The 26,615-nt window shown below is 33.9% G+C and overlaps 4 protein-coding genes, 1 long non-coding RNA gene and 1 other non-coding gene across 9 annotated transcripts; 4 read left to right on the forward strand and 2 right to left on the reverse strand.

The window, feature by feature from the left end:
* Positions 1–478: 478 nt before the first annotated feature.
* Positions 479–2,226, reverse strand: LOC102630459 (glycosyltransferase BC10). The gene is made up of 2 exons (XM_006482336.3): positions 1,405–2,226; positions 479–1,203 (listed from the first exon to the last, which is right to left on the reverse strand). Exons 1-2 carry the CDS (start codon positions 1,891–1,893, stop codon positions 556–558), a joined length of 1,137 nt encoding a protein of 378 aa, XP_006482399.2. The 5' UTR covers positions 1,894–2,226; the 3' UTR covers positions 479–555.
* A 3,031-nt stretch (positions 2,227–5,257) lies between these two features.
* On the forward strand, positions 5,258–7,658 carry LOC102630861 (hypothetical protein). Its single transcript, XM_006482165.4, has 4 exons — positions 5,258–5,500; positions 6,339–6,399; positions 6,479–6,677; positions 7,300–7,658. The coding sequence occupies exons 1-4, from the start codon at positions 5,375–5,377 to the stop codon at positions 7,340–7,342; spliced, it is 429 nt and encodes a 142-aa protein (XP_006482228.3). The 5' UTR covers positions 5,258–5,374; the 3' UTR covers positions 7,343–7,658.
* Positions 7,659–8,148: 490 nt separating this feature from the next.
* On the reverse strand, positions 8,149–13,861 carry LOC102631261 (plastidic glucose transporter 4). 3 transcript variants are annotated; one of them, XM_006482168.4, is made up of 14 exons: positions 13,541–13,861; positions 13,150–13,399; positions 12,651–12,768; positions 12,326–12,393; positions 11,999–12,131; positions 11,823–11,922; positions 11,619–11,731; positions 11,215–11,308; positions 10,963–11,116; positions 10,166–10,312; positions 10,002–10,075; positions 8,973–9,061; positions 8,693–8,807; positions 8,149–8,538 (listed from the first exon to the last, which is right to left on the reverse strand). In XM_006482168.4, exons 2-14 carry the CDS (start codon positions 13,391–13,393, stop codon positions 8,356–8,358), a joined length of 1,632 nt encoding a protein of 543 aa, XP_006482231.1. In that variant the 5' UTR covers positions 13,394–13,399; positions 13,541–13,861; the 3' UTR covers positions 8,149–8,355. The 3 variants fall into 3 exon arrangements, with proteins under 3 accessions (XP_006482231.1, XP_006482229.1, XP_006482230.1); XM_006482166.3 differs by having other exon boundaries at positions 13,517–13,861; XM_006482167.4 differs by having other exon boundaries at positions 13,501–13,861.
* A 992-nt stretch (positions 13,862–14,853) lies between these two features.
* Positions 14,854–20,278, forward strand: LOC127902952 (uncharacterized). Of its 2 annotated transcripts, XR_008055618.1 has the most exons (4): positions 14,854–15,192; positions 15,286–15,348; positions 18,031–19,104; positions 19,897–20,278. It is a non-coding gene; the product is annotated as an uncharacterized LOC127902952 (long non-coding RNA). The 2 variants fall into 2 exon arrangements; XR_008055617.1 differs by having other exon boundaries at positions 14,854–15,348.
* Positions 20,279–20,891: 613 nt separating this feature from the next.
* Positions 20,892–20,963, forward strand: TRNAM-CAU (transfer RNA methionine (anticodon CAU)). Its single transcript has one exon. It is a non-coding gene; the product is annotated as a tRNA-Met (tRNA).
* A 4,464-nt stretch (positions 20,964–25,427) lies between these two features.
* LOC102607075 (zinc finger protein 6) lies at positions 25,428–26,540 on the forward strand. Its single transcript, XM_006482169.3, has one exon. It carries the CDS (start codon positions 25,752–25,754, stop codon positions 26,394–26,396), a length of 645 nt encoding a protein of 214 aa, XP_006482232.1. The 5' UTR covers positions 25,428–25,751; the 3' UTR covers positions 26,397–26,540.
* The last annotated feature ends 75 nt before the right edge of the window (positions 26,541–26,615 follow it).

Here is a 26,615-nt window from a genome sequence, read left to right on the forward strand (position 1 = left end):
TAAAGGAGAAATTCTACGATACATTTGATATTTCATATCAATATTCCAAGTAAAAAATATATATTTCCTTTGGTAAACATGCGGTTATGAGTGGAACCCTGTTTTGAATTTTCAATAATATTGTAGGGAAGGCATTTGAAAGCTTAAAATATCTTGACAATATTGAAAGCTTAAAATATCTTGACAATATTCCAAAATAAAAATAAAAATAAAAATCTTGACAAACAATGTATTGAGAAGGGAAGGAATGCCAAATATCAAAAGCTTAAAAAATTGCCAGAAGTCTTTTACTCACAATTCAGAAAAACTCTCTGTAACCAGACACATCATGATATAATATTGCCCGTTCAAGGTCTGGCTAAATCGTGTTGAGAAGGAAAAAAAAAATGAAAGAAAGAAAGGATTGAAACCGCGTTATTTACGTAAAAACTGCTCATGTTTAATGCTGGCGAGTGGCGACAAAATAAACAAAAGCCGATAAACGTAAACAAGACATGATATATACTCAAAAGCATTGGTATACATGTATCGGACCGAAAAATGGTCCACAAATTTCTAAGGATTGAAACCGAGTAACAAGGGACAAATCCGTAGTAAAGGCCCCAATGCGTTAGGCAAAAACTTTCTAGCAAAGAGATTACACACTGAAGTAACAGTATTACCGTTGTACAAACATTTTGATCGACACCGAATCTGATTCAGAAATTCATCCGTAATTTGATTCCCTCCGAATTTCACCGGATGCGGTCCGCCCCTCGACCAATCGACCCACGTAATACTCCGATTCGAATTTAGCTCAGGGTAAAGTATATTCACCAAAGTTGGGATATAATGTTCGTCGCTGTAGCAAGGTGGGAGGCAATGTGTTTTGAAAATTCTATAATATTTGGTGTCGGAGACAATGTGAACGGCTAGGTCACGGTGCACTTCAAACCATTGAGACCCTTTCCTCCAGTCTGTTATGTTAATAGAGGGTGACATTTTTGGGTTGTATCGGCCACGGCCTGGGCTTCTTGGGTCATCAAATGAGCCTAAAAAGCTTAGATTTGAGTTGATGAGATACTTGTAAATTGTTGTGAAGTTGAATAATGGTATGCAAGATTCAGAAAGAAGCACAAATCTTTGATTGGAGATGTCAAGGAGGGCATTCGCTAGTAGTCGCTTTTCAGCATCAATCATTGTTGTGGTTCCCCAATAAACTGGCTGTAAAAAACACACGTTTTAACCATTTAGCATTGAGATAATTTTAAGTTTTTATTATATATAAATGATACTATGTCCTATCAATCTCTAAAATTCCTTTCATTCATGCACATTTTTGAATCATATATTACATGATATGATTATGAATATATGAAAATGAAAATTAACAAGTGATAATTAACTTCGATTAAAGAAGTTTACCTGGCTGGGGATTCTTCTGCCGTGGAAAACAGAACTTTCAGGAACTGTTTCGTTATAAAAAGGATGTGAGTGCACATAAATTGAATAAAACCCTTCATGCCCGGCAAAGAATTTCTCCCACAATGGAGCCAATGGCAATGGCCCTTTTGTCAAGAACATGAAAGCAACTTTTGCTACAACGATATTTTTACTTTGAACCATTGACGTTGCTTTCCGAAACAACTCATCATCACTCGTGTTGCACTTGATGAATCTTTGTGCTTCCAGCGAAACGCTAGCAGTGTTTGTTGAAGCAAATGGCGCTATTGCCATGGTGAATAAGAAGTTTTTGAGAAATAAAGTTATCACAACTCCAAGAGAAAACCCAATAACAAATAGAAGAAAAAGATAGACATGATTTAAGTGCACATGGGTATTCACAGATCTTGAAATTGATCCAAATAGATGTTGTTGTTTTTGTCGTTGATGCTGCGGCTGGGCATTAGCCATTGTTGTCGATGATGAAGCACAGAGAGAAATTCAGAGGACTAGTGGGAGTTAAATTGACATTGATTGTTGATAAACACTGGGAAGATAAGTTAAGTAGTAAGTGTTTGTATTGAGAAAGCCGTGGGAAAATTTAAGATTAATTTGTGAGCCTAATTTAGTTTTGAAGCAACCTTGTCGTGGATATGAATCGATGTTTTTGAGACTAAGAATTTTTTTCAATGAGAAACTCTCCCCCTCATTCGTTCTAAATTTTAGGTATGGTGAAAGCACTCGTAAATATCACTTTAAACGAATATCTTAATTGCTAAAGCGAAAACATTTAATGTCTCAATATAAAGCCCAATTTCGTTCTAAATTTGCTAATTGCTTTTAGAATAAAATAAATTATCCACTTTAAGGAAAATTAAAAAAAAAAAAACAACTTTTTTTCTTAGGGAATCGTTAAGCTAAGGACACACATTAAAATCGAAATCAAATCCTACAAACTAAATAGTCTAAAATTGAAAATTTAAGAACCTAATTATGGAACATAGGAACTGGAAAGCAGGCATTAATCCAATGTGTTCTAGTTTAATTTCAACAAAAGGGTGAACCAAATTTGTTAGGTCTATGGCCAAAAAAGGATCATGATTAAATAATATGTTATGGCCATCGCAAGTGTCCAATTGAACATTAAGTACTAACCAAAAACGAGAAGCACAAAGCCACCGGGACCATTGCGGAAATTTAGGCAAGTTACCACATTTTAAAATTTATTGTGGCATGTTCGCCGGGTTTCGTGTTTCTTCTTTTTGGTCCCATGGAAATATACGCCACCAGCTACCTAGTTGTCTCGACCCCAATAAAAAAAAAAATGCTGAAGCAAATTTCTACTCAAGCCTTAAAGCAAGTGGGGTAATGCAGTGTGCTTCAAGCTTAAAGGTTTTGAATTCAATCCTTGAATTTATAAGATATTTTGATTACCGTAGTGACTACGTACAGTAATCCTTGAATTTATAAGATATTTTGATCACCGTAGTGACTACATACAATAATTGTTTGCTTTGAATTCAACTTAGAGTAGAAAAAGATCTAAATTCACATTAATACGAGCTCAAATGGCAAGAGTAGTGCGTGGCTTGCAAGGTAGTTAAAGTGTCCATTGACTCACTCTTGTTTAGGTATACTATATACAAAGTCAACCTTGGTGGAGTAGACAATGCTTCGCTTCATTAATTTCATATCAATTTTCTGTCACAGCTGGAGAGAATGTGCTTTCTTAACTGGCAATAATTTGCTGAAGAAGAAGAAATTAAATAACTTCATGCCATGGTGGGCAGATTTAAAATCATTTATACAATATTGACTGTTGGGCGTCGATAAATTTTTGCATGGAATGCATGTTAAGTTTGCTTAAAAGCTAAACCTCTCGGTTACGTTTTGGCAATTCAGGGGAGAACTCTTTTACAATCAAAGTTCAAAGGATATCTTTATACCAAGTCGTCGATGCATTAGTTGATCATTCAATCGGGAAAAAAGAGCGAAATCCCTTCTTATTTAATAAAACTAGTCTAAACTTTTTGATGGTTTAAAACATATTCAAACTTTTGTGAATGTGAATTTTTTTATTGATCTCATCATTTTATTGTTAGTAGTTATTTAATGTTGGGAACATGAATACACTTAATTATTAAATTAATTGAATAATTTATTTAATCATAACTAATTAAAAACTAAATGAGAAAAATAAATTAAGAAGAGTAATTTTTTTAGTCATAACAAATTGAGAAAAAGTAAGGGACATACACGATCACGTCACCCAAGGGATCATTTATATATACCATTTGATTTTCAATTAATTTTCAAAAAATCACCAATAATACCTCCGTACTTTTTCCCTTAATTCTTTTAATCATTATTAATTAAATAATTAAAAACAATTATATTTCTAGCATCAAACAACCACCAAAGATAAAATGGTAAGATCAGTTAAAAAAAGTTGACACTCAAGGATTTACAGGATGATTTTTAAAACATCAAACAAATTTCAATTAATTTCGTCAAACAACACGAGGGTTTCAATTTCTTTTTCTCCATTTAAGATTTAGAATAATCTATCATGTACATCTTCAAGTCCTACAAGAGAATGGAGATTCAAACTCTATATATAATAGTGGAGTGAAAAATGGATTATCATTAAACAATTCTTTAAAAGAAATGAACAATTGTTTCACAATTTACTTAAAAAGAAATCCATGTAATTTTACATCGTTTAAAATAAATTTATAAATGATAAGTGATGCATATTATTTTTCTTTAAAAAAATGGTATACTCTAAATTTATTTATCATTCATAAATTTATAAAGAAAATTTATAAGTTATATCCTTTCCATCCCAATTACGTTAACAAGAAAAAAATTAGTTTTATCATTTTTACTATGCATCTTCGGTTACGTTTTCATTTTTAATTCTATAAAATATAGTTGCTGAAAATAAATCGTTTTCATTTAAAATATGATACCCCACAAAAAAAAAAAAAAAAACGATTCCATTTGTAAAATAATTTTCATCACATAACCACACTGTTTCACTTAAATTTAGGTAAGGATGATAATGGAGCGAGTTGGGGATGAGGAGACCTGGTCCATTCCCCACCTCATTAAAAATTCATTAAGGAGGTAAGAAATCCTTATATAAGAAATTATTTTCTCATCCCAATATGATTTCTCATTTACTTATTTTACAGTGAGTATGGATACATAATTTTAGTAAGTTAAAAATTAGATACTTACACCATATTAGAAAAGTATTTAAATTATAAAAAAATCTCTAAAAATTTAAAATAATATCTGAAAATAATATCAAACTACAAATATTTGGATAAATAATAGCTGAAAAAAATAAAATTGTATAACAATGTTTCAAATCCTTCTTTGTTAACAACTTCATACTCTCTTTATCATGTCCATATAGCCTATGATTGGCACTTTAATCCTACAATATCAAATAATAAATTAACAACTGTTACTTCACTACAAATTTATTTAAGAAAATATTTTGTCATATGTCATTTGTAAACACTTATAATAACTAAAACCTTAAGAGACAAAAGAAAGTATAACAATGTCTTAGGATTAAAAAAGAATTATATTATAAAGTTTTCTTTTAGTTATATCTTATTTGTATTAAAAAAATTTAATAAATTTTTTATTAAACAATATTATAATTAATAAAACAAAACAAATTAAATAAAATTTAAAAAATATTTACATATAATGAATATTGGTATAGAGGGTAGCATAAATACACCTTGCCCCTTAAAAATTTAGGAATTATTTTTTCCCCGTTTTTCAAAAAATAATTCTAAAGTCCATACTTCAACTGGGACTAGGAACGCCTGATTCCACGACGCCGTTTCGTTCTCGTTTTAGAAGCGGGAAACGCCAAATGCCCTCGACAAAACGCACCGTCTAGGTTCCGCGCAGGAGAGGAGAAAAACGAATGGAGTTGAGGGTGATGGACAAGGAAGAAGATGAAAGAAGAGAAGCAGCGATCGCGTCGTCACAATATTTGCAGCCCAATTTCAAGGTCAAAGGTGTCACCCAAGACCAGCTCTCCAAATTTCAAGTACCATCTTTTGCCCCCAACTCTTCTATATGTTTACACATGCATGTGTGTATTTGTGTGGTTCGGTTTTCTTTATTTGCATCATTTCTCTTTAAAATTTGAATCTTTATTGCAGATTATAATGACCCAGATTGGGAATTTTGTTAATGTGTGTTAAGGCTTTGGAACAGTAGATTTGTAGGCAGATGATCATATGGTTACAAATTTAGAAGCTTTATGAGAATTGTGTTATTACTTATTAGAAAACCAGTATCTGTTGGCGCTTGTCCATTTTCAATCTTCTGATTGATTCTGAATTACTGAGTCCTTTCACATGTTGATTATGCTCGTTGAATATTTGCTTTCTCAGTCGTGTAACTTTTCTGAGTTAGAGAATCTTGATGAGGTATAGGAATTCAAGCTCAAAGCTTTTAGAGTTGAGCTAATGAAACTTAAAAAGATTAGGATAGGACCAAATGGGGTTAAGAAACTCACATATTTACCCTAAAGATCATGTTTCTGTTCAAAGATTTCTGCCAACAGGGGTTTGCCCTTGAACCAGGTCGAAAGAGGTTGGCAGGCCTTCTCTCATGACATTGGAATATGAAGGAGGGAGCAGTACCGAGGATGCTCTATGTCTAGCATAAAACAGAACATATTAATGATAATTCTAAATTGGCCACTGTGATCTAGAATGGGAGGTTGTCACTGGTTTGGACTTTGTCACTGGTTTGGACTTTTGTAATAATGAAAATTTCTTCTTAAAGTAATTTCTTATATGGAGCTTTATTTGCTAACTGCAATCTTCCTTGTTTTCTCTAACATTTTTTATTTTCTTAATCTCATTTGAATATGCTAGGAGCTGCATAGGAGGCGCTTACAAATAAAATCCAAATCAAAGTTTCATAAGAAACCAAAAGGTACCTTATTTTGTCCTTTTATAATCATATCTTTCATTATCATGTGAGGTATCTGGCTCACCCATTAAATTCCTTGTAGGATCTGCATATGGGACCAGCAGATCTGGTGGCGAAGACCTCAATTCCATGCCTCATGGTGATGTAGATGCTAGTACTACAATTGAAGATTCAAGTGTGTCGAACTTGAAAAGCCACAACAATGATATCAGTTCCTCTATACCGCATGATGATGTAGCAGAATCTCTAGCACCAAAGAAGCGCCAAAAATTACATTGGGGGTATGATTAACCTTTGGCTACTACTTAGTGATTGTTATGCATGCAAATAGAAATAATATGAACTTAATGAATATTTTGTAGGTGGAATTGTTAGACTTAAGTAGTGGCACAAAGTTATTGAGAAATTCAGTATTCCTGGCTCATTCATTTCTTTTGGGTTGATATAATTGTATCTGATCCATGAAGGACCAGAATTTGATCATACTTGGAACAGAACTTAGAACTACCATAACTGGAGCCCTTCTGTTTTGTGTCTCTCTAAGTGTGGTAATGCATGATGGATCCACCCAGCAGGCGATCCTCGTGGTTTTTATTTCAATTTTCTTTTTCTATTTCTCTTTTGAAAGGCTGGAGAAAGTACTCTTTTCATTCTTCATTTCAGTAAGATTTCTTGAAGCTGCTCACTCTATAAGCATAGGGCATGAGCTGAATCATTTGGATACATTGTAGGGTTTACTTGTTTTAGAATTTTTACCATTTCCTTTTTCACTTTTTTCTTCAGTAGAAACCATAATTATTATTTGCACTATAATATCCGAAAGTTGAATTTGAAGTTGCATCATTAGTAACTGTTTCAAATTATCCATATAAATAGCTTTCTTCTTTCTTATTTTCTTGGCAGGCTTGATACCAAGGAAAGATGGGAAAGGAAGGCCAATATGTAGGTATTGGCATGTCAGTGCTCCATCTATATAGTCCACTGAGTTTCTCCAATAGTTTCAATAGGACTACCATTGTCACTGTTGAATGCTTTACGGGAATGCTTGTATCTTTGGGGTACATTGATGTCATTTAGTATGAAGCAAGTGAAACAGAAAAAGGAAAATATATATCAGAACATAATATCTCGTACTTTCGCAACAATTCTGACAATCATTTGGCAAAAATCAAGGTTCCAGCCAACTGTGTCTGTACCCTATAAGGATCCCGAATAATTTGATGATTCTAATTGATTCGTTGATACCTTTTGATTTGAAAACACATGGTAACATGCAACATGAAATATGTCTCATAATTTTCAGGTGCCCGTTTGTTTCTTGGTTAAGCGTGTTACGAGTCACGGTGGCACTTAATTTTATTCAACCTCTCTTAAGATGCCACATCCGTGATGACCGATGCAGGTATGGTCTCCGCCGAAAGAAGAAAATAAATGCACTAACAAGTATCGCTCATTTGTTTCAATGGAAAACTCGGTCAGTTTAATGGGAATGCTTGGAGCTGCATTTCATTGAATAATGACACCGAAGGCTAAAAGAACTATAGCATGTCTTCAAAAACTTGACGTTGCCATCGGATTACTCGCTCGGGTCTAATGTAAAATTTTAATGTTTTTTTTTTCTTTTTTTCTTTGGGGGATCATATTTTATACCCCTTCTAGCTTCGGGCTTGCTAGGAACAGATATCCCAGCTTTATAGGTAATTAAATAAAGCACTTTGCTCCACTGGCCAAATCAGTGTCACTTACTGAGAATTTCAAAGAAACACATATATTTAACGAAAGTTGGTTGGGTTTCAAATCTGTGCAAAACAGACCAAAATGAGAATCAGCAAACGAGATAGTCCGGGAGATAGAATAAAGAAGGAAAGCTCTACAGAAGAAAATTGTCTTGCTTATTCAAGGTCAGTGTCCACGAGCCGCAGGGAGATTATTACCCACCCACTTCTACCATTTTCAGTATCAAACTACTGGATTGAGAGCACGCTCTATCTCCTCCAATGATCTTCCCTTTGTTTCTACAACATTAATGGCTATGTACAAGACGGCAAGGAGACAGACGGTTGCAAATCCCAAATACACTGTACTGATTCCAAACTTGTTTACAACGCTCAAGAAGTACAGTCCGATAACAAAGTTTGAGATCTGCCATCATAAAACAGGGACAAAAAAAACCAAAAACAATAATGAGCATACAGCATTCATCAATTTCAGAAATAACTGGATCTCTCAAAGCAATTATTCATTTATTCTTAATGGCCACAAAACCACAATTGCTAGCTCCTCCCTTATGACTTACCCAATGCATGCCTAATGACAAAGCAACCGCTTTTGCTCTGATTCTCGAGGCAAAGATCTCTGGCAGGAGAAGAGCCGGCACAGGACCAGCACCAAGTGAAAAGGATAATACATAGCTGCGGAATGAAAGCCATGCTTAGATTTGATGGACCATAAGATAAGAGTAGATAAGCAGAAGATAACATATCAAGAAGATTTTTGATCTCATAAAAGCTTCCAAAGAAAAATGAAAGAGGAAAAAGAAGACTGGGAAAAAGCTAGCGTGGCAAGAGTTGACTTACAGGACGGTCCCAAGAACAGCAAGGGTGCCAGAATATGGTGCCAGGACTTTCCATGTGAAGGACAAGGAAAGCAGCAACATTGAAGCAGCCTTCAGAGAGATAAAAATAATATAAGAAATTGAATAAATTAGAAGATAATTGATGAGAGTATAGATATATATGTGTGCCCACTTAGTCAAAAGATATCTCATATCATTCTTCTTTCATCACATTTTCTGCCATGCAAACCAAAAGAAGAAGAATGAAAGAATAAAAAGTTGTTATTAGTATCATCAAATAATATCCTTAGTACCCATTCAAAGTTTACACTGGCGAAGGACAAGAATCAAGTGCAATCCTGCTCTGGCATGTCATATTGAAATCCCAGAATTTTAATTCTGGCACGAACCATCTTGAAAATAAGTTCATCTATCCTGCATCTATAAAATCAAGTAAAATCTATTCCTCCACCCCCACCCCCCACAAAAAAAAGTTCGACTGGCACTTGGCAGTTATAAAGCCCTACTTCAAAAGGGTCCCAAACAATAAGATATATGTCTGGTTTCGGTAACTAACAAAATCTCATCACGGAAAAGCTATAGCAAATATTGAATATTGAATTCTAATAGCAAAAGGTAATATGAGTGGTTAATTTACAACAAACATAATGGGGACTGGTGTAAGCAAGTTCAGACAACTCAAACATAATTAAAATTGACCATTCAGCAGTTAGCTTATTATTTAGTAGTTTCTTAGAAGACAATGTATTATTCAAATATGCTCATAAATTAATAAGATTCATGGGATCATACATATGGATTTCATCACAACAGTACATAAATATAAGAAAGATAATCTTATACCATGAAGATATTATACCATGGAGATATTAACAAAGATATCTCCTTGTTCACTAAATAACCTAAAGAACACAGCAGAAAAGGGTTTTGAAGACTTCGCGCTAGTATTCAATTACAGTACAACTCATTTCAGGAAACTTCATGTTCATCTGCCTCAGCTGAAAAATAATTAAATACTAAATAAACCTACCATTCCAGTAAAGCTGAAGGTTAGAAGACTTTTTCTGCCTTGTCTGTCCATCAAAGAGGATGCAACAGCAGTTCCTGCATGATCGCAAACGAGCCATCCTAAATATTTATGCAAAGTATGAAAAAGGAAAATACATAAGAATCAGACAGATATGCTATAATTACCAAAGACATTTGATGCTCCAACAAGAGCACTTGCTGCGACATCAGATTCGATTCCAGCACTACGGAACACTGAAGTAGAATAATAAACCACAGCATTTATCCCAGCCAACTGTTGGAACAAGAAAAGTGCTGCACCAACACTCACAACTGCAGCAAGACATGTTGTTAGGAAGAGAAGAAATCATTACCATGTTACATCAGAAAGCATCAGTCACCACAAGCATATGGTATAATCGGAATGAGATAGCAGCATTAAGGCATAGATCAATATAAGATTTTCAGTTTACCATGTTTCCAGAAGTATCTAATTCTAACAGCAGTTACAGATAAAAGATGTCAATACACCCTACCCAAGTGAGGTAGTGGCAGAAATAATAGAGGTCGTTGGTGAGATAACGAGATGACGAAGCAAACCACAGGAAATGTCTAGGAAAGTGAAAGAGACTACTTTAGGTATGTTCAGAAAGAGTAAACGCCATAGATGTGAAATAACTTCTATGAGGAAGATCCCATAGCGGTACGTTCAGACTAATTAAAGAAATATATATGTACATATATACAGTACAATTGTTAGTCTTTCAGAGAATTTGGAACATCGGGTCCAAATTTGATTCCTTTCAAGAATAAGTTTACAAGGACACAAATTCCAAGAAAAAGTGAAGCTTGAATAATCTTTAAGACACATCATATAGTGGCTCTTACGGCTAGCTATGATGCAAAGTCCAATCATACTGAAGAAGATTCATATTTTATGAAAATAAAATAGAAGCTCATTTCAATGAGTTTCATTTATATACCTTTCCAATAGCGGCTGCTAAATAAATCAAACCATCCAGCCTCTGGCTCTGCAGAACCTTGACCCGCATTTGTTAGATCAAGCATAACTTCAGAAACTCTTTCTTTCCCATATAGTGTTTGTATAGATTTTTCAGCTTCAGATTTCTTGCCTTGCTGCAAATTGAGTGTCTTAAGTCAATAAACATTTACAGCTGATATATAGTGTATATGGATGATAATTATATGTGACTGATATAATCATGCAAGAAAACCTGAAAAAGCCACCGTGGGCTTTCTGGAGAAAGTCCCATTCCTAAAGCCAAAAGAATAGATGGTACAGCAGCAAGGCCGAACATTGTCCTCCACCTAAAAATTATATATAAAAGAGATGAGAACAAGAAAAATAAAATGCGTACAAGAAAACACATAAGTGCCAAGGCATAAATAAGAGAGAATAAAATAAATAAAGGGCCAAAAAAGAATAACTGAATCTTCAACGATGGACTGGCAACACTTAAAATTACGAAAAATGACACAGATGGCCCTTTAATTAAAAAAAAATGACACAGATGGCATTGAGTAACCTTTGCTGATGTTTCATCAAAATTTTCTTCTTTTAATCAGATGCAAAACAGCAAAACAAGACCAAAAATAAAAAGAAGGGAAAGATGATTACCATAGAGGGTTTCCAGCTAAGGGTAGTCCAGCTACCAATGCTGCAAGAATCCCAACACATATAAAAAGTTGGTTTACTGATCCAAGAGCACCACGAATTTCAGTTGGTGAGATCTAACAAATAAAGGCGTTAGGTGTGATACAACAAAAAGAAAAGGGTACACAGTCACAAGATAGAAAATATGCTCTTGCAGACGTGTGCTACCTCAGATATATAAAGTGGTACAATGGCAGATGAGATGCCAATTCCAATGCCTGCCAGTACGCGGCCAATTATCATAGTCTGTACACTCTGGGCAGTAGCACTGAAATCATTTATGACAAGTTTAAGTGTTAGCTTTCATAAAACATGGTGAATAATATAATTGACGGAGGATTCACCATAGAAATGCTCCAGCTGCGAGGGGAACTGCGTCTAACTGAAAAGTCCTTGTTCTGCCAAATTTGTCAGCCAATGATCCTCCAGTAAAAGAACCAACAGTGGCACCAGCAAGTAATGAGCTGACAATCCATCCTACTCATATTATTATAAGCCAGCTAATTATTTGGTTGTAGTTTAATAACCCAAAAAAAAAAAGAGGGAAAATCCAAATTTCAAGCAACTACATAGCAATGTAACCAATAATTTTTTTTATAGCAACTCATCGTTTGTGGTTGAAATAGAGAAAAAAAAAGAGAGTTTGTGGAAACATAATTTCCAGCACTCACCTTGCAGGACAGTGTTTTCAGCAATCCCAAGGTCCTTGGCAAGGTATTCAAGAGCGCCATTTACAACCCTGAAGTAAGTAAAAAGTAGAGTAAACCACTAAAGTAAACCCTGTGCATCAGTCAGTTTAAGGATTTAAGACAATAAATATGATCCTTACTTTCACATTCCAGGACTAAATTTTATGATTGAACCATATATGACACATATCACAAAAGCCATATTGCACGCATAATATGGTAGTGTAAGGATATCAAAATCAGTGAACTAAGAACTCAAAAACAAAAGAAAAAGAGACTTTTATTTTTGAGTTAAAATGAGACGTACCCTAAGTGGTAACCAAATAAAATAGCTCCCAAACAAGCAACCCCAACAAAAGGCAAAACTACTCCAGAAGATTTTTTCTCCTGAGGCTTGAAAGGAGTAGCTTCTTCAATGTCTCCAGCTGTAGTTCAATTCATAGGCCACTCATCAAAACATAAATTTTAAAAACTGAAAAAATATACATTAAAAAACAAAAGGCGTTGCATTTACAGAATGAAACTATTTATAGCGAAAGAGTCACAAGCGATACAAACTTGAATCACTAGAGAGCATCAACGCACGAAGAATTATAAAATTAGCCGAAAATTATCATACAAAACGTGAAAAAGCATACAATTCAAACCAAAACCAATAACAATAAACAAATTCAATCAATATGCAATCCCGTGATTCATAATGGAATCAGTAAACAAACTCTAAAATAGACCTAGAACTATAATAATCAACCGAAGTTGACAATTAAAAAAATTTTGACAAAAAAAAAAAAAGAGAGAAACCGAACCGGAGGCTTGAGCTTTCACCGATCGGGGCTTAACCGTTGATCTAAACAGAGTTTCAACGCCCTGAGTGGCACGTGTGAGCTTCATTCCCATATCTCTCATGCAAATACTATTATTACTAGTAAAATTACAATTCAAAGCAACACTTCTGGTGTTAGCAAAGCCAGCAGCCAACACGCACGCACGCCTCCGATTGCGGGCGTCAAAGCATACACTCGCTTTGATTGCGTACGTGGACGCCTGCATTGTCGCCTGATCCAATGAAAATAAATTCAAATCACATCGGCGAAAAGTCAAATTAGTCAAAAGAAGAAAATTAATTAATTGACAAAAATGTCATTAAACAACGAAACTGAAACGAAACGCAACCGTTTTTCGGTTTCTGATTGAAACCTGCGATGGTGAGAGAAGAGAGCGATGAGAAGCTTTTCTCTAACTAAACGAAAATATTCTCTTTTGGTGCAATCTATGAGTAAATATAATATTTTGCGAGTGCTTGGGGAATATCGCCGAGAGAGTGAGAGTGGAAACTCTACTCTATGCTTACTAAACAAGAGCCAAACAAGGTCGAGTTGGTGGAGAATTCAGAATTCAACCTTCGATTCTCGCCTGCTTTTCTCTTATGATTTAATTTTTACGGAATCTAATTTTTTTTTTCTTTTTCTTATCTTGTTGTAATTTTTGGACGCTCAAATGGATTTACATAGGAATTAGTGAAAAAAAAATGAGGAAGTATGATAACCGGATGATCACGTCAGATTTTGGATTAGATTCGGCTTGCGTTGGAGATGTCGTGGCGCATGGCCGTACGTTGGGCGGCTGGGTGATGATTGCTTATGTTTGACGTACATTGCAGCTGATACGCAAAAAGGATTCAAGCCAATCACAGTTTACATTCTACCTGTGGAGACTCGTCCGAGTAAAAAAACGTTCAATTTTAACATTTCATGACTCAAGATTATCAAATACATATTGAAAAACAAAAGAAGGTAAACAAGAGTAATTTACTCGATTAAATTATCAGAAACTTTTCTTTAAACAGTAATTTTGTACAATATGGCTATAATTTGCGTTTTTTTCTTTTTTCTTTTTTTTTTCGATTATATATAATGTGGAACGTCGGAAGAGAAAAACAGCCAGTGTTTCCCAAGGGCTGGCCACATTGTTTCCACCGGAAAATTATTGATATATTTAATTACGCTGTTCCCGTCAATACGAGGACGATCGGTTGATAAAAGGGAGCAGGGCCGTCTTGTCACATTGAAAAATAAAAGTTCAACTTCTGTAAGCTTCCAGACCCAGGCCATCACTTTTTCTAAAAAATTCTAATAACAAAATGACAAATATGTTTGAGAAATTCATAAGGCCCACTACACACAATTTTTCAAAAAGTTTTGGGTCCATCTGTAAATTACATAATGCATTGCTTGGACTGCGAATTTGCTTTGACCCCACGCAACACTGTATTTTCGTCGTGACTCGCCTCACGGGACTGGGACGGACTGTGAAACGATAATATACACACATTCGGATATTAGATAAAAAAATAAATGCTATTTAAAATATTCATAGAAAATAAGATGAGGGTAATTTTTTTCCGATATTTGTATAATTCCACCTCAATTATTAATTTTTTTTATTGTAATAATTTTATCCTCTATATATTGTGCTTCACATTTTCAAGGCGTAGGGCTACACAAGTTTGAAAAATCTCCTCACCAAATAATTGATCCGATCCAGTCTGCAACATCGACGTGGAAAATGGAAATGACCCACTTCGTATGGATGATAAGAACTCTGGTTTCCGCACAGAAAGATTCTGCTGAATCCATTTTCGCGAGAAGCTTTTGAATTATACATGCATGTATATTTTCGTAAGCTACAGTTTGAATAGTTGACGTTGAAGAAAAAGAAGAGATGTAACGACAAAAACAGTTTGAGCTTGTTTTACTTGCACCATTTAGAAGCAAAAGCTGAGATTGCTCCACTTTGAAAAATATCTCGTAATTCAGCAATATTTTCACTTGGTCCACCCAATTGTATTGGTATACCTCCATCTTTTACACCCATGACATCTGAAAATGTTCTGTGGCACAGTTTCAAATTTTGACCATGAAGTTCAATAATGTTGCATTCAGGTTTGAATTGATCCACCAACCAACGACATAATTGCCTCCTCAGTCGACCACATTGGATTTCAAGTAAGCTTCCAAATCTTATATCTCTTATTGCATTTTTCTTGTCTTCTGATAAGTTACCAACAAGAGAACAAAATCGGTCAAGCGCACACCTAGTTTCCAAGGTGAATTTATCCGCCTTAATTGTTTTTGATTCATTGTTATCCGAATATGCATCTGCACAGCCAATCCTTTCACATTGCTTTTTGTGACTTGCCTTATGTTCTGCTGAAAGTTCTATGTTGGTTTTCCTAGTGTGTTTCCTCAACTGTCACAAAAGTAATAAAGATTAAAAAAATTTACATATGACTTCTCAAAAGCTCTTCTCATACTAATTTTAAAAAAATTCTACTTTGTGACTTGCCATTAATGAACATACTAATTTAAAAAAATATCTACACATATACTGACCCCAATAGTGGCAGACAAATTAAAATTATGACTTCTCAAAAGCTCTTCTTCATCCCTGCAACTGCATGACATTGAATTAGTAGTTATCTAGTATGCGTGTCGGATAATAAATGAATATAGTTACTTACAAGTGAGAGACAAATCCATATGTTGAAGATTTAGGAACTGCATTTTCATTGTTTACTTTCGGAAGACAAGTACTACTCTTTTGTAAGTTTATTGATTCTCGTTTACGCTTGCATAGCTGATTGTCCATCCGTTTTCCTATGTAAAACATTGTAAATCCATCAATTAAAACCTATAACATTTTTTTAAAAAATTACTTATTTCATTCTATTTCTTTTACCAATTTTACTTTCCTATTTAAACAATATACTTTATTGCTGCGTTTTAAGCTTTTTCTTTTCCATTCTCTTCATATGAATATCATATAAACACATGTTAATTCTTTCCCCCTTCGGTCAGCATATCCCCACACAGCTTATTAGATTATACCCTTCAATTAATAAATTCTTCTATATTAAAAAATTATACCAATGGTTTAACTTACAATTCTAAAGGATATGGTGGTAATTTGGTAAGACGTACCTGTTACAGGTAGGTTTCTTTGAATTAGAAATCTCCTTACATAGTCTCGTTAGTTGAGATTGTTTCTTTGTGAGAATAAATTGATCTGTTTAAAATGCAGACTTCAAAAAGACATAAGACAATAGGAAAAAATTTCAAACTAATTAAGAAATTACCTTATAGAAAGAGAATTTAATCACGATTCTAAAGGTATCCATAGATTTGAAACACGGTAAATAACACAACAGTAATATGAAAATTCGTACCATTAGTTTTCTTTAAGCTGTAGGTGAAAATTTCTTTAACTACATTTTTGTTCTGGGCGTTGATTGAGGCTGATCCTTCGTTGATTGAGCTGATTCTTCGTTGAAATTATACTATTTAGTGCTGGTGCTTGGGCGGTCAATTCGTAATTTTGGATTTGAGAAAGAGATTCAGAGAAAGCCGACCAACTTCCAGTCTCACCACACTAGGGATGGCAATTTAACCCGGACCCGGCTCGGACCCGGACGAACCCGGAAAATTCAAACCGGGTTCAACCCGCACCGGAGTAAATTAAATTCGGTATCCGGATTCAAAATTACCAACCCGGACGTTTCCGGGTCCGAATCCGGGTTTGGGTAAACCCGCATATCCGGGACCCGGACCCGGATAAGTTTATTTTAATATTAATTTTTAAATTATTTTGATATAAATAGAAAAATTAAAAAAATCAACCCTAATGCCCATATTCACAGCCATGGCCACCAAACCAAATCCAAACATTTCCTCTCTCACTTCAGCTCTTCCTTTCATCAAATAGTTGTCATCACTCATCATCGTTTCACCACCTTCATTGTGTTCGTGTTCATTTTCATCATCAGCCATCGTTCGTCGAGCTATGTCACGGGTTTTGGCCGCCGTTTGTCCACCTTCGTGAATCGGGATCTCGGTTTTGGCTGCTGCACTTCTAACCCCTGTTGTTTTGCGTCTAGAAACCTAAAATTTGTTGTGATTTACTCTTAGATGTTCATTTGCTATTTGGAAAAAAAAAAACTTCAGCCGCCATTTATGCTCTCCCTTTTTCTTGACCTAACCCCACAAAGCCCAATTTGTCATCATCATCATCAAGACATCATGATTATGTTTGATAATTGAATTTGTGTGCTCCAGTATCTTGGGTTTTATTTCTTTGTTTTTTAATTTTCCATTATTGGTGTTAATATATTAGGGATTAGAAGGGAGTTCACTGAAGAAAGAGGAAGAAAGAGATGGAAAGAAAGAGGAAGAAATAGATGGAAAGCTGCTTCTCTTTAGCATTCATTCGAGTTATAAACCCGGAATCCGGAAACCCGAATTTTTCCAGGTTTAACCCGGACCGGACCCGGAAGAAAAATATCCGGGTTTACATCCGGGTCCGACATTAAAAATTATCATTCGGGTCTGGAACCGGGAACGCAAAACCCGGACCCGGACCCGAATTTTGCCATCTCTACACCACACCATCAATTTTTTCATTAAAAGGGGATACCAATTGAATGCCCAATTGCCTGAGGTTTAGAGACAGATGAAAAGAGAACGGGTAAAAAAAATTATCTTATTTATACCACATCTCAATCAATCGCAACTGATACTTCCAGCAGCCAACATTAGCCAAAAAAAATATAATCCGTTGGATTACTTTTGAGTGCGATCCAAAGGCCAATTAATTTTTAAATAAAAAATTGAATAACGATGTATGTGGTGCAGCGTTGTATTGCAGGTGGAGCCATGATAACCGGATGATCACGTCAGATTTTGGATTAGATTCGGCTTGCGTTGGAGATGTCGTGGCGCATGGCCGTACGTGGGGCGGCTGGGTGATGATTGCTTATGTTTGACATACACTGCAGCTGATACGCAAAAAGGATTCGAGCCAATCACAGTTTACATTCTACCTGCAGAGACTCGTCCGAGTAAAAAACATTCAATTTTAACATTTCATGACTCAAGATTATCAAATACATATTGAACAACAAAAGAAGGTAAAAAAAAGTAATTTACTCAATTAAGGGTGCGTTTAGGATTGAGGTGCTGTAGCTTTTAAGCTACAGCTGTTGTGAAAAAAAAAACTGTAATTATGAAACAAAAGTTAATAATATATAGTAAATATAAATTTTAAATAATAATTTTGATAAAATTATTAAAAATATAATAGATTTTGTATTATATAAGTGAAAAATTATATCAATATAGCTTAAAAGTTACAGCAGTTAGTGTTTACCAAACACTTTAGTGCTGTAGCTTTTAAGCTACAGCTGCCCAATCTCAATCCCAAACGCATCCTAAATTATCAGAAACTTTTCTTTAAACAATAATTTTGTACAATATGGCTATAATTTGCGTTTTTCTTTTTTCTTTTTTTTTCGATTATATATAATGTGGAACGTCGGAAGAGAAAAGGGTTATTTTTAGGGACCTCCCCTGAGGTTTGGTGTATTAACAGTCTGATAGAAAGTATTCATTTAATTACAACGACCTCCCTTAACGTTAGTATAAAAATACGTAAGCGTCAGTATAAAAGGGTAAACAAGTAAAAGTAAACTTGAAATTTTTTCACAAAGTGTACTTCTCCTCGTAAACACAGCTTACACTTGAACAAAACCCACCATCATTTTCGTCCATGGAGAAGAAGCGTCTGTAACTCACAAATAATTTCTGAAATCATTGATTTATTTTCATTTACTGCACAAGATGACGTCGTGCGGTGGTCCAGAGCTTCCAAGAAGCGAGTATTACCGGCATCTAGCGTCTATCGTGACTGGAATTAGATCGCAAGAAGAGGTTAGTCTTCGAAAACGCAGCTTGCATGCTTGAATCAGTGGCTTACAAGATATTGTTGTTATTTTATTGATTAAAAATAACAATGGGTCTATTTTAATTAATGAAAGTCTGTTTTAATTAATGAAAATGGTGCTGGATGTTGTTTCTCTCTGGGGTTGTTAGTGTTGAGTTGAAAAAAACTATTGGGTAATGACTGATAAGAGCAATTTTCTAATGATTTAAGAGATGTGTAAGTACTAGATGTAGTTCATCAAAGATGGGTTTCAGTTTGCTTATAATGTGATAATCTTTTAGAGAGCCCACAGTGGTTTATGTGATTGTTCAGTTTGGGGTCATGACACTAATTGAGTTGTGTGTTAGTTTCGGTTTGTGCATGCCTTTGGTGTTCTTTTGCCTTATTGTTGTAATACCTTCAATAATTTGGTGGTGGTGTTTTTTTTTTTTTTTGAGAAGGTAATTTTGTATTTGCTAAATAATGTGATTGTAATAAAATGTAACTTAAGTATATTGTTCTACACACAATTTTTGCTCCCATGTGAGATGTTCTCTGTGTTTTTGTCTAAGGCTTTTGTTTGTTATTCAAACTAGAAAATAGTGGATGCAAGACTATGAATTTGGCATGTGATAAACTTTGAAATTGCCCTTTTTCTAGATTAAAAAATATTGACTTGCCATTTTCCTTGTTTGATTCTAATTTTCAAACAAGTTTGCCGAAATCTTAAGTTCGATTACATGTTGTTTATTGTATTTCTTATTTCAAAGTCTGTAATCTATCTGCGTGCATCATTTCAGAAGAAGAATAAGCAGCTGTAGCAAGTCCATTAGTTTAGGTGTTCCGAGTATGACAGAGATGATGCTCTAGATCCAGGTTTGAGGCACCAACAAAACTCGAAGATATCAATTATAGAGTGGGATTTTCAGGACCTGAAATCCAATTTAATATTTACTTGATCTGGGTTTAAATATGGATGGAGCAAAGATTGGTATCAGATGGGTTTTATGGTCGGTGCCAACGCCTGTACTATCAAGTTTACAATATGAAAATCATTTCTTTTAATAGCTTTGCTCTTGTGGCATGTATTAGTTATGAAGTAGTTTGTAATAAAAAAAATCACAATAATAATATGCATGCAGGAGGCAGCTATGCTGCCACACATTATGTCAATTTTTTTATTATTATGCAATGTCAATTTTTTTATTAAGCAATTTCATTTTTTTTATCCAATGGATATTTTCATCTTCTTAAGTAATTTGTGATTTTGGCACGAATTACCCATCAGTTCATCAGTGAATAAAGAAATATTTTGGCAGGAAGGGTATTTTTGGATTTTCAATAGTCAACTAACAGTCCACTTAACAGAATACAAATGTCAGGGGAGGTCTTTGTAATTACGTGAATACTTTCTATCAGATTGTTAATACACCAAACCTCAGGGGAGGTCCCTAAAAATAACCCGAAGAGAAAAACAGCCAGTGTTTCCCAAGGGCTGGCCACATTGTTTCCACCGGAAAAACATTCATATATTTAATTACGTTGTTCCTGTCAATACGAGGACGATCGGTTGATAAAAGGGCGCAGGGCCGTCTTGTCACATTGAAAAATAAAAGTTCAACTTCTGTAAGCTTCCAGACCCAGGCCATCACTTTTTCTAAGGTTTCATATTAAATTATTTGACATAATTTGTCTTCATCTGGTCCAATACTTTCTTCTGCGCACTCATATGATATCTCTCTTTGGCTATGCCATTTGGTGACAATAATATTAAGGTATGGCTAACATCACCAATATCAGAGTGGCGCAGCGGAAGCGTGGTGGGCCCATAACCCACAGGTCACAGGATCGAAACCTGTCTCTGATAAATAATTTTCTGTTTTCAGTTTCTGGCACGTCGTTTTTGCTTTGCATTTTGATCAGTCACGTGTCCTTTTTGGACCTTACACTGTTGTTGGGCTTAATGAATGGATCAGTCACATATCTTTTTGGGGTCTAACATTGTTGGGCCAGATCTTCGAATTTTTCGGTCGTGCAGGCCTTTTGCACCCCTCAAAACTCCTTATTTTTTTAAGAAGATTTTATTTAAAAAATTAAAATAAATTATTATTTAAACAAAAATTTTACATTCATTCTAATTAAATTTTTATATTTTAATTTTAATAATAATAATAATATTTTTGAGAAAATTATAGGAGTTTAAGGTTATGAAAACAGAAACTATATAATGACAATAAAATAATTTAAGATTTGTATTTATTTTATAAATAAAAACTTTAAAATTAAACATTTTTGGGTAAAAACTTTATGGAAAAACAGTTAATTTTAATATATAAAATCGTATTTTGTAGATTAAACTGAGGATTATTTTAAGAAATAAAATTTAAAAGGGGGGTTATTGGGATTTCAGATGGGGGTTGAAAGCTCCGCTCGTTGTTGTTTGAGCCGACTCTTTCTTGTCTACTTTGCACGATGTTGGGCCAAATCTTTAAATGGACTATGATCGATTAAAAAAGCCCATTCTAACGATATTAGATTTTTGAAGTTTTTAATCATTATATATGATACCAAGGGGACGATGCCATGTGCTGGTTAAGGCGGGGCTGTGAGCCCGTTCAAAGTTTGGGAAAACTCTCAGTTTTATTTATAAAAATATCATTATTTACATAATTTTCCTTGTCATATTTATTAGTTAAGTTTGTTAGTCTAATAATTTATAAGGCCGTCATTCTATACAAATTTAAAAATGCGCCATATAAATTTAATCTGAAACCCAGTACTTCATCATACCCACTACAGGTATTTTTGTTTCCCACCTTCAATCTTTCTTCTTTCTAATTTAATAATCTCACTGCCCCATTTTACACTAAATAATTTAAATCTTAAAATCCAAAATCCAATAATTACATGATTACAAAAAAAAAAAAAAAAAAACTATAACCAAAATCAAACGGTAATTGAAGTAGATGAAAAAAAAAAAGTAGCAACACATAGAAAATAAATTACACATATTTATTTATTAATTATTTACATAAGTACAACAAATAAATTGAAAGAAAAAATTGTGACCAACTCCTATTCTATTTTAATCCCGAGCAACTTTATGTAGGAGAATATAAGTACCCATTAAAAAAAAAAGGGCCCACCTTTTAAAAAAAACAAAATTCTTGGCATCGCCCCTTAATAAACTTAAACCTAATTTTCTGGTCCCAACAACATGTTCTTACCATTGAAGTCAAGGACAATTTTATCTACTTAATTCTCTTGAAAGCCAAGAAGCTCCCAATTTCAAACCTAGCTAGACTCCTATTAAGTAATTAAACCAACCTTGTTCTTGACCAAATTCATCGCTTAAATTATTTCATGGGAATTGTTAATTATAATCATATGTGTGTTGATGTGTTTTAATTAGCCGCCCTAGCGTCTCAATTTGTTGGTAATCTCATTAACTTTACAATTATTGTGTTCATATTGTAATGTTTTTACTTTGTCTTTTTTTCCATAAAATAAAAAACGATGACTTTTGTACACTTCTTTTGAAAAAGACCTACTTAATGAACATAGTGACGTTTCTAGAGCTTTGCATCTAGTTATAGAAATAAGGAAAAAAAAAAAAAAGGCACAAATATCTCATAATATTTATTTATCTCAATGAAAGTTAAACTCTATATTGTTTGAGTAATTGATATCAATGTATTCCCACATTACAAAAAAAGGACATCCCTACCAGCCTTTCGTTAATAATTTTGTCTATTTATATAAGATAATGGCGTCGATATACTACTAAGCCCCCCAGGATTAATAAACTTACTATACCATAATGTTTAAATAGATTAATGTATTATTGTGTTCTTTCCTTTATTGAAATAGATGGAATTTACTAATAGAATGAAGTTTGTAGTAGGTGATCTATTTAAGAAACAATATGAATCAATTTCTCAAATTATGGGAGTCTAATTATCTATTGAGATAAATTTTAATATATCTAGATATTCTTTTTTCTATAAATAGTTCTAACTTTGTATTAAAAAAAAAAATACTTTGTAAATGATAGGTCGTGGTGATTAGGTTAATTATGCCCTCAGATTTGCGCTACACTTGTATTTTCTTTAACTCTTGACTTTGTCTCTGTGTTTTATTGTAGTCTTTTTTTAGTTGCTTCTCGTACTTGAAATTGACTCCGGCAATTGATCGTCATTTAAAAAATGGTCATTCATTTGGAACTATTGATAAAAGCTTACGTACACTTACAAGTATGAAGTATGTTTCTATTTACTTTAAAAATAGTTACACACAGAAGCGAAAAGACGAATGATTCAATTACATTGTTTCGTGATTACAACATATGTTATTTATATAAATATATCTATATATGCAACATGACAAATATAAAAATTCGTGGGCCATGTTGGGTGATATAGGTAATCTTTCAATGTTAAACATCTGGGTTAATTGAATCAACTGAAAGAAACTTAATTAAAGCATGAGCAATGACTCTCAATTAAGAAGTTTAAATTTCTATAATTAGGTAGGAGATCTCATTTCAAGAAAATGACGGTGCCCAAGTAATAGTTGCATTGAATTAATTAACAAAGTCGAATAGAGATCGACACATTTTGGAATTCAATGATTGAGAATTAGAGATAATAAGCCCAAATGCTTATTCCAATATTCACATGTGTTCTACTCGTAGAAAATTATAACTTCATGTGTGTACATAATTAATGTTTTTTGTCCAAAAAATGAGTACTAGATTCGAATTACACCCATTAGTTAACGTTATATTAAATAAACACACCTATTATTTCTAATGGAGACGGCAAGAATCTATACGATATGTAATGTTGGCATATGTTACACTTGATTATTCTTATAAATGCTTGCTTTGTATGTATACATAGCTAACCACTTTCCACAAAGCATCATTCACAATTTTGTAGCGTATATCCAATATGACGTTTTGAAAATTAAATTTTAAACTATATGTTATGATTAGAAATCAATTTGACTCTATGTTTCGTCAAAAGATAATTAAAAAAAAAATTATATATTTGATTTTTTTAAATCAACAATTATTGGTTGAATTGATCAACATTTTCTCTCCTTAACTACAAGATGAATTATACGAGTTTTTGAATCTCCCAATGACTATACATTTATATTTTTATTGGTTTTTGAAAGATTTTGTTTTCATTTTTAAGAAACTTTTGAAACGATTAGATGGAACACCGAGAGACAAGTTCAATGACACAAATGAGAAGCTAATACTACTTAGTGATAAATTAATTAATTAATCTACAGCTCTAAAGAAGCTTTAATAAATTGCTTAAACAATAAGTTGATGGTAGTTAGTAAGATTCGGAGAGATTTTCCACTGATAAACAAAGCTCATATCTCAACGTCAATCACGCAAACTATGTTTAATTATAAATCATTCACTACATTAACATCATGGTAGGCCCTAATTACCTTAACTTCCTAATTGATTAAGAGATTGATTAATCCAAATTTCAAAGCTAGCTAGCTCTTTAAAATCTTTCAGTTTTTTCAAACAAGTTCTTCGTGTTAGGTTTTGTTCTTCTGAACAAACCCCTTTTGTCTGTAAGTCAATCTAATGTTGTTAGATGCACACACAACATGAGCATGAACGCTTTGACAAGTTTGTATGTATAATTTGCTTTCTAATATTACGTATTTAAAAAATCATAAGTATGTGTCCTAAGTACGATAATATCTGTGTACAATAATCTATTTAACGCAGTGCAAATAATATCTGAATATATGAATCAATGCAAAAAGTTAATTATGTGATTCATTTGTATTGGCCCTTGAATTATGATTAATGTTCATCAACTTAATTAGAGAGATTTTGAGAGAGATTTTTAAATGTATGCCAGATAAGGATAAAATATTAGTAATGATAGACATTTATGAGGATAAAATATAAGAATAATAACAAACATTTAAGCGAATCAATTACATTATCTCAATATCCACTTGATGAAAGGTACAGAAGAAATTTTAAGATGTTTAACATAACTCAAAATGTTAATATACCTTTTACGGAGTGTAAAATCATACGATTATTATAACATTGCTCAGACGTGTACCTAATATACAGTTCCAAAATCTATGTCCGGAAAAGACCTAGATCGATTTACCAGCATTTATTAACATTATTATAAGAGATGAATTTTAAGTCGGTGAAGAAAGAGCTAGTGCTTTACAGCCACCTGTCCAATTCTATTTTGCTAAGTTATCCGTTTAGACATTAAAGTTTTTATTATAAATAATTTATACTACAATATGTATCTGAAGAATCTATCAACCTTTTCTTGTTTGTTTGTGAGTATATGCACCTCTCATCCATGTCTACACTAGTATATATGGAGAGTGCTGAGATTTTATACTGCGCTTGCTGATGAACTTTCTTGTTCTCTAGATTTTTTGATCATTCTTACTTTCCTCTTCTCTCTTATATTTTCTCAACTAATTTCCCTAGAAAATTATATTTCCTTTTCCATACACAGTATCACTGTAACCTTAATCTTCTTAATTTTATACCCTCTCACTCTCTATATATAGAGCTCATCAATTTTCACCTCATTATTGCACTACTAGCTAGCTTGCAAATTTTTATTTTTCATTTTTCAATATGGCTGATATTGATCACTTCCAGGCAACAAAACCAAATAACCCAACAAGAAGTACCCTAAAGCTTTTTGGTTTCAACATTTCAGAAGATCACAACAAGAACACGGATTCATTTGCAACAAGCAAAACTCACTTATCAGATGAGGCTCTTGAACTTGAAACCCACATATCTTTTCAATCAAATGACAATACTAATATCACGCGTAAGTACGAGTGTCAATACTGCTGCCGTGAATTTGCCAACTCGCAAGCCCTAGGTGGTCATCAAAACGCTCACAAGAAAGAAAGGCAGCTCTTGAAGCGAGCACAATTGCAAGCCACTCGCCATCTCGTATCCTCACACTATCAACACTACCACCCCATGTTATCAAATTTATCGCCACGGCCACAGCAGCGCCTCCTCGCTCCGACTCTAGCTGCAGCTCCTTCTGATTATCAGCATCATGCATCTAATGTTTACATGTTGCATGGGGACATAAATGCAATGCCGCCACCATTACACGTGTCTCATTACCGTGGAAAGGGGGCTGTGATGTATCCTCATCAGGCCGGGCCTAATGCCGGAGATTTGCCGGACGATGGTAGGGCTCGGATGTATAAGGGGTTAGGGTTGGATCTAAGTCTTGGCGGGCCGGCGGTACCATGATAATGTGAATTTTTCAGAAAGTTTAACTTTTTCTATCTTGTGGACTTTTGATTATGAGCAAATCAATTTTCTATATTGACCAGCTGCATGTATGTGTCAAATTATAAGATATATAGTGTACATGAATGCGACGTATAACAATAATGTTTATAATGTTTAATTAATCATATGTTTTATCCCCCCCCCCCCCCCCCCCCCCAACAAAAAAAAAAACACACA

The sequence above is a fragment of the Citrus sinensis genome, chromosome 6 (genome assembly GCF_022201045.2).
Source record: "Citrus sinensis cultivar Valencia sweet orange chromosome 6, DVS_A1.0, whole genome shotgun sequence".
Taxonomy (NCBI): Eukaryota; Viridiplantae; Streptophyta; class Magnoliopsida; order Sapindales; family Rutaceae; genus Citrus; species Citrus sinensis.

Excerpts from the sequence above, each read along its gene's own strand:
- LOC102630459 (XM_006482336.3), bottom strand. The coding sequence starts at position 1,893 with ATGGCTAATGCCCAGCCGCAGCATCAACGACAAAAACAACAACATCTA. Across the intron at positions 1,204-1,404 it reads GCAGAAGAATCCCCAGCCAG|CCAGTTTATTGGGGAACCAC; the intron begins GTAAACTTCTTT and ends TGTTTTTTACAG.
- LOC102630861 (XM_006482165.4), top strand. The coding sequence starts at position 5,375 with ATGGAGTTGAGGGTGATGGACAAGGAAGAAGATGAAAGAAGAGAAGCA. Across the intron at positions 6,400-6,478 it reads GTTTCATAAGAAACCAAAAG|GATCTGCATATGGGACCAGC; the intron begins GTACCTTATTTT and ends AATTCCTTGTAG. Across the intron at positions 6,678-7,299 it reads CGCCAAAAATTACATTGGGG|GCTTGATACCAAGGAAAGAT; the intron begins GTATGATTAACC and ends TTTTCTTGGCAG.
- LOC102631261 (XM_006482168.4), bottom strand. The coding sequence starts at position 13,393 with ATGCAGGCGTCCACGTACGCAATCAAAGCGAGTGTATGCTTTGACGCC. Across the intron at positions 11,732-11,822 it reads TACCACTTTATATATCTGAG|ATCTCACCAACTGAAATTCG; the intron begins GTAGCACACGTC and ends TTTATTTGTTAG. Across the intron at positions 8,808-8,972 it reads GCTGTTCTTGGGACCGTCCT|CTATGTATTATCCTTTTCAC; the intron begins GTAAGTCAACTC and ends TTCATTCCGCAG.
- LOC102607075 (XM_006482169.3), top strand. The coding sequence starts at position 25,752 with ATGGCTGATATTGATCACTTCCAGGCAACAAAACCAAATAACCCAACA.